This window comes from Peromyscus eremicus, chromosome 8a (genome assembly GCF_949786415.1).
Source record: "Peromyscus eremicus chromosome 8a, PerEre_H2_v1, whole genome shotgun sequence".
NCBI classification, from domain to species: domain Eukaryota; kingdom Metazoa; phylum Chordata; class Mammalia; order Rodentia; family Cricetidae; genus Peromyscus; species Peromyscus eremicus.
The window spans coordinates 42244915-42252364 of NC_081423.1; the positions used below are offsets into that span (position 1 = coordinate 42244915).

At 55.9% G+C, this 7450-nt stretch overlaps 1 protein-coding gene across 1 annotated transcript in view; it reads right to left on the reverse strand.

Moving 5' to 3' along the window:
* The window catches only part of Obscn (obscurin, cytoskeletal calmodulin and titin-interacting RhoGEF), a 125402-nt gene extending 124352 nt beyond the window's left edge, over nt 1-1050 (reverse strand). The window contains exon 1 of the mRNA XM_059270645.1: nt 69-1050. Coding sequence (XP_059126628.1) covers nt 69-1050 — 982 coding nt within the window. The remainder of the gene's footprint in view (nt 1-68) is intronic.
* Nucleotides 1051-7450: the final 6400 nt, after the last annotated feature.

Genomic DNA, 7450 nt, shown 5'->3' on the forward strand with positions numbered 1-7450 from the left:
CACGAGGTTGTGGGGAGTCGGGAAAGAGCCTCACCCCTGCGCGTGTGTAGGGGGGCTAGTTTGCTCACCTCGCACGACCACCAGCACGGAGCTGTAGGTCTGGCCTACGAGGTTGGAGGCTGTGCAAGTGTAGAGGCCACGGTCCGATTGCTTGCAGAAAAGAATCTTAAGGACGAAGTTCTCTTGCTCATCCTCATACACCACGTGGCGCCGGCCCTCGGTCACGAGCTGCCCGTCCTTCTTCCACACTGTCTCGGGCTTGGGCTCGCCGGTCACAAAGCAGCTGAGGCGCGCGTGTTTGCCTTCGGTCACCGTGCAGGTGCGTGTGCCGGCGCCGGGTGGGGAGGGGGGGACGCCCTCTGCGCGCATGGCCTCGCGCCGCTGCTGCAGATGCGCCAGGAGCGAGGCGGTGGAGGCTCCGGGTGGTCCGGCAGCCTCGGCATCCGAGTCCACCACGAGCGCGGCGGCGGCGCTGGCGGAACCCAGCGGGTTCTCGGCTCGGACTTCATAGGTGCCACCGTCGCGAGGCCGTGCCGACCGGATGCGAAGCGCGCTGGCCTCGCCGTGATCTTCCACGCGCACATGGGGGGCATCGGGGGCGCCCAGGCGCCGCCCATCTTTGGACCAGCTCACAGCCGGTTGTGGTGAGCCGCCCACGCGACATCGGAAGGTAGCGTCTGCGCCCTCGCGCACGCGGATGGAGGTGGGGCGCAGCAGAAAGTGGGGCGCCTGCTCGGCGCACGTGCCCTCCGAGTCCACTCGCAGGCTTACGGCGGCGAAGGCCTCCCCGATGGCGTTCCTAGCGCGACACACATACTGCCCACTGTCACCGAGCGCCAGATCCAGGATGGTGAGGCGGTACACATCCCCGTCCTGGGCCAGGCGGAAGCGTGCTCCTGCCTCCACTGGCTGCCGGTCCTTCTCCCAGCTCACATGTGGCGTGGGGTTACCCACGATCTGGCAGCTCAGTGTGGCATCCTTGCCCACAGATACCACAAAAGCCTTTGGCCGCGTCAGGAAGCGGGGCGCTCCGCTGAAGGAGTGGTCCATGGTGGCAGCAGGGTTGGGAGTCTACAAAACGCAAAGATGAAGGTCGTGATGCTATTGAGATGAGCCAGTCGCCTGTGCCATATTTGGCCCTCTTCCTTGTCTAACAGTGTTAACAGGAAACCCCAATTCAACCAAACGGGCACCTCCACGTGGGCTGCCTCCTCCGCAAGTCTCATTTTCCCCTCCACTCCCAAGCCACCCTAGTGACTCCGAAGTCCAGCAGTTCAGACTAGCCCTTTTCCGTGACTTGGAAGTCTAGCATCTTTAATTACCCAAACCAGCAAGTCCTCTTGACTCCCAAGGGGACATGTTCTTCAACCAGCAGAAAAGGAAAGGAACCCTGACCCTCACCTGCAGTGGAGCTCATCCTAACCGAAGTGCCCTCACCCGCTGGGCTGAAAGTAGCCCCATTCTCACTAGAACCTGTCTGCCCTCATACTGCCAGTCTTCAGGGAAAGCCTGGCCCCAAGTAAGGGCAGGGTGTGGGAACAGTGCAGTCAATGGCTGCAAAGCTAGCCTGGGGCCCAATGGCCTTGTCACTACTCGGTCCTTAGCATGGTTCTGCCAACTTGGACCCCCTGCAAGAATGAGATTGCATGCCTCAGTCGTCCTAGGAATCATCGGCACCCAGATTAACACTGGCCTCTGCCCAATCAAAGCTTAGTCCCGGCCAACCAGCCACTGATCCAGTGAGTGGATGGGACTACCTGCCTGCACCAGGCCTTACGTAAGAACAGTGGGCACCATGGCTGGCTCAGCAGGCTAACCTCCTCCACCCCTGGCAGACATGAGCACCCCTTCACCACAGCCTCTGCACCTGCTCTGCTTTACCAGTCTCTCAGCCTGGGCTGCCTGATAGGGGACCGGCCAGTGGATGGGTTTATATTCCCCGACCCTCCAGCTCCCAGTCCTGTGATTCAGGTAGCTAATCCCCCTAATCCTCTTCCAGGAGGCTGATTCTGGACCAGGGCTGGGCTGCACTGGCCGGTTTGCTGACTCACTGCCCAGTCAGCACCTCTGTCCCCCACCCACAAACAGGCCTCGTCTCTTAAGGTTAGCATAGGGCCGTCAGGCAGCACCAACCGGGGCCCAAGTCCAGCCCCTGGAGATGCCTTTCAGCATCTGTCCCATAGAAGGTCTGCCTTGACATCAGTACCAGGGGCTTTGCGTCAAGAGTTCTTTGTACCCTCCATACTCAGTCTGCAGGTTCCCCAGAAGCATGGCAGGGCACCCTATGACTCTACCCACCATCCTATGCATAGCCTGGGGTGGCCCAGCGTGAAACACGTGAACAAGAATATGCAAACAGCATCCCACACACATGCTTAAGAGGAGCTAGACCCAGCCTCAGCAGGGCCACAGGCCCTGGAGATTCAAGAGTGATTGAAGACTAGAGTTCTCCTAAGCCGCCATGATGGTGCCCCTGGGTCTCACTGTCTGCTCAAGGCCTGCATTCTTTCCACAATTGTTACCAGTCAGTTGCACACCAAGGCACTGGCCACTACCACGGGGTCACAATGACAGCCTCAGAGTCACTCGGCCACCCTGACAAGCAGGTCTTAGGCCAGAGAAGGGCTTCCAGAACTGGGGATCTGTTCTCTTCCCTACCGATGAGGAAACCGAGACTGTGACAGAAGCTTCAGGAAGTCTATCCCAGACAGGCCTCTCCTCTCGCCTGGTTTGGCCTGGTGGCACTGGACATATGTCCTAAGCAGGAGGGTCCAGGTGGTCATCCCCAGCCTCTCAGAGAAGCCTCTTCCTCCTCGGAAGTCAGCTCTTCCTCAACCCTTAGAGGACGTCTCCAACACAGCAGATGCTTTGGACCCCCCTACTGCCTAGGGAGGGTTTGCAGGAGCCCCTGTCCCTGGCTTACAGAACTGGCCACACCACTCACACCCTCCACAACTTAACAGAACTTGGCTACTCTGTTTCCTGCAGGGTGGACCAGGATGAACCAAGTGGGAGGTGACACACAGACACTGGCCAGAAGCAGAGGCTATCCCCTCCCTGGAACTCCACCTTGCTGCCCCCCCTTCTCCTCTCCACCACTCCAAGAGCAGAACCAGCAGGCCTGTGGCCCCCATGCCCTTCTAGAGCAGATTTCCAAGGGCAGCCCCTGAGCTCAGCCTCACCTTAGACCCCAGGGCTGTGGCTTCCCCCACTCCCCGGGAAATTCTTTCCTGGAGTCAAGTGTCAGTGCCCCTCTGGCTGTCCCCTCCACTGAGCCAACAGGCCCAAAATAGCCCCAGCTGTCAGCGGGCATCCATCTCGGAAGAGCTGGGGGCAGGGCCACCAGACCCCCAGGCAGCAGGAAGACTGGGGGTAACCCGGCCAGGGGTTACACAGTGCTAGCCCCAGCCCTCCCAGATCTCTAAGGGCAAACTGCCCCTTCCCATTCTGAGGTCTCAACCCAGAGTCACAGAAGGGCCCAGGTCTGGCATCCAGCCCACTCTCTTCTCGGGGAGGGGCCCAGGCTGACCAGACCCCTAAGGTCCCCAAGTTCCACAGAACACCATGACCTTCAGCCCATCTGACCTCCAGGAGCAAAAGTCGACCCTCCAGGCAGCACTGCCTCCTCACCTGTGTCTACCAGGGGTTGGAGCAGCACCCAGGCAAGGGGCACAGGTGGTGAGTTGGGGGCTGCTGGGTCTTGCCTCCTTCCTGGGGCCCAGGCCGACGTGGATCCCACCCAGCAGCCCACACTCCAGCCGGTCCTCAGACTGGACAGGGACGAAAGGACAGGCAAAGGCTGTCAGCTGAAGAAGGCAGAGCCCGCCCCTGCCCCACCCCCGTTTCTGTACAGCCCAGCCCAGCCTAGCTCCAAAATAGCCCTGGTGTCACTGTCCAGGATTCAGTTTCACCCTCAGACCCAAGGAGGCAAAGGGCAGGTGGTCAGGAGCAGGAAGACTCCTGTGTCCTCCCACTGTGATGTGGGCAGCAGGGAGAAGGGCAGCTGGTCCAGCTCTCCTCAGACCAGCATCCTGGAGTGTGGTAGGGGACAGAGCGGAGGGTCCCAGGACGGTGTCGGAAGGATCCAGTAAGCAGTCCTGAAGGCAAAAGTTGGCACTGACCATGAAGGGGACCCAGGACCACCACACAGAACCAAGTCTACATCTAAGGAACCACAAGACCACACAGGGGTCAAGAATCAGTCCAAGGGGACACAAACCAACCCAAAGACCCAGGCTTACTTTAAAGGAACCCATGGACACCCAAGAAAAGCCAAGGACCTACGTCTGCCCTAAGAAGGATCAAGTTTACTCCAAGGGGACTAGAACAACCTGCTCTGCTCCCCACCTGGCCCTCCTGGGACCCAGCAGTATAAGGGGACAGCCATTAGCCATACACTGATCCCTGACTCATACCTACTCTGCCATGTCCACATCTGTGACCCAGGCAACCTTGGTCTCTGTGCCATGCTCAGGCTGGCTTGGGTCTGTGGTGACCTTAAATGAGAGTGGAACCCTCAACCTAGCCAGGGCCAAGGGGTCTGAGGCTGGGGTTGAGCTGGGCACTGACAGTGCCTTTATGCCCCAGGCAGGGCTGTTCATTCTCCCAGCATGGACTTGGGTGGCACCTACTGCTTCATGTCCGAGGAGGACTGCCCATTCCCCCAAACCTAGAGAAGATCCTGTCTAGGGAGAAGATGAGCTGGCAGCAGGGAGCCTGGGGTTGGGGATATCTTGTGGGCTCCTTGGTCTTTCCTGACCCTTGAGGAGCCGGTATTGAGGAAGGCATACAGCTCTCCCTGTGGGCCCCATTTAAGGACATGGAGAACAAAAACTTGTCTCTTGGTGTGTCACACACTCTCTAGCTGTCCTCCACTTGCCAGTGTGTGGGACCTAGGGAAAGAGTCAGCCAGATGTAGGCTGGGAACTACTTCATACCTCCAGTCTGACTCCTATTCTGGAACCAAGGCCAGGGTTCTGGGTCCTAGCCTGCACTCTGAGCCTGTGGTGAGGGCCCTCTTCTGACTAGTATCCCCAATCCTTACCTGACATAGAAGACAAGAGCACTCTCGGGGATCCCTGTGTAGGTACATTCATTCTACTCACAAGTTTCCCTTCTCATGGCCTCATCACCTCCCAAAAGCCCTACCCCTAACATGAGTACCACAGGGGAGGGGCTTTAGCATGTGAATTTCAAAGGAGATGGCACCTGATCTCAATGAGGAAAGAAAGAAATAGAGGACACCAGGCCCAGGAAGACCCTGAAAAGCCACGGCTGATGCACTCGTATGTGCTCTTATGGATGTGTGTGTGTGTGTGTGTGTGTGTGTGTGTGTGTGTGTAAATGCACAGGTGTTAGTTCACTTGTTGGGGTAAAGTTATGGAGACACTAGCTTATGTGAAGGCATACATGCCTCATGCCCTCCTAGGGCATGCATGGAAGGACAGAGGAAATATTTAGCTCCCTGGCTGCCTCCAGGGCCTCCTGGGAAAGTCGGATCTTCTTTGCTTGGATGATACCATTCAGGGTTTCATTTTGTAGTCTGGATTGGCCTTAAACTCACTCATGGTCTTCCTGCCTCAGCTTCCTGAGTGCTGGGATTTCAAGTACATGGAACCAGGCCCAGCTCCTCTTAACTCCAGGGTGGTCCTGGGCTACTGTTGGTCTTCACCTTTACCTCACTGGCTCATCCATGAAGTACCACTCGGGCTGGGTTTTCTGTCTCCTACTTGGGTCTGAGTCTATGGTGATGCATGCACCAAAGCTTCCTGATGCTGCAATGGCCCCTGCAGACCTGTGTATCTGCCACACGTCAAAGTCAAGGGGACTCAGTGCTCAGCCCAGGATCTGTCCCATTCCTTGCATCCTTTGACAAAACAACTGTTCCCTGAGTCTCTCCAGTCCTCGTGGAATGTGATAGAGGAGCAGATTCTTTTGGCTCCAAACCCACAGGTAGATACCAAGTCCCACAGGAATGCACTTCCAGGGACTTTCACAGCTGGGTGGTTTTAAGGAGAGCGGCTCACTGACAGAATTGAAGAGGACACGGTGGCCAGGGAGCTGAAGCACCTGCTTGTATGCCCCACACAACAGGCATAGGTAAGGGGCCGTAAGAGTGAAAGTCCTCCATTTGGTGGGCGCACACAGACTGAGAGGCCGTTTGTGGACCCTGATGGCGTAGTTACACACACAGGGCTGGGGGCATACAAACTATGAGACAAAAGCAGAGAGACTGGAGGGCAAACAGGACCATGGCCCTGGTGTCACAGCCCCAGAGTGAATCAACCATGGCTTTCTACAAGGCCTGGACTCCTGTTCTGCAGCTCCTCCTCCTTCTCTTTTTTTTTTTTTACATTTATTTATTTATTTATTTATTTATATATTATGTACACAGTGTTCTGCCTGCATGTGTACCCGCAACAAGAAGAGGGCACCAGATCCCATTATAGATGCTGGGAACTGAACTCAAGACCTCTGGAAGAGCAGCCAGGGCTCTTAACCTTTGAGCCATCTCTCCAGTCCCCCTCCTCCCTCTTAGATGACTCCTCCTCCTCTCTGTGTCCTCCCACTCTGTGCTCCTCTCTCTCTCTGTAACCCCTCCCCTTCGCAGCTCTGCCTCTCCCCCCCCATTCTCTCCTCAAAGCTCCCTTTCTGGACAGGTCTGTTTGAAAGAGGAACTGCCCTTCCCCTTTCCTGCCGGGGAGCTAACACTTGTAGTGGCTTGTACCCTTCTGTGTCCTCAGCATGTAGGTCACCTCTCTTTCTCTGTGCATTTGTGCTTCTGTCTGTGTAGTCGGGAGCCTGGCCACTTCTCTGCCCCAGCAAGGACATGCACACCAATGCTGAGTCTGAATAACAGACATGCAAAATCCAAGCCCATCCTCCCTCACCAACTCTTCCCGTTGCCCCTTAGCCAGCCCCTGGCACTTACGTTGCCTCTTTGGAATTTTTTTCTTTTTTATTATTCTGCATTTGAGTGAGAGATTGGGTACCTGCCATTCTCTATCCTCCTCCATCCATGCACTCAATAATAACGGGAATTTTGTATTGGGTAGAATGGCATGCCACTCTGTAAGTGCATTGAACCCCCATTTAATATTTGGATTCCTTATCCTCAGATTCAGACACACTCAGACTGAAAATTTCCAAAAAAGCTGGCTGTGGTGGTGCACACCTTTAATCCCAGCACACAGGAGGCAGAGGCAGTTAGATCTCTGAGTTTGAGGCCAGTCTGGTCTACATAGTGAGTTCCAGGACAGCTAGGGCTACATAATGAGACTGTCTCAAAAACCAAAAAAAAAAAAAAAAATTACCTATCTTGACCGTGTATGAACTATTCTTGTCATTCATTTCTAAGCAAAACAGACAGCTATTTACACAGCTCTTACACTGTATTAGGCATTACCAGTCAGCCAGAGATGAATTAAATTACATGAGAGAAGCTGGATAT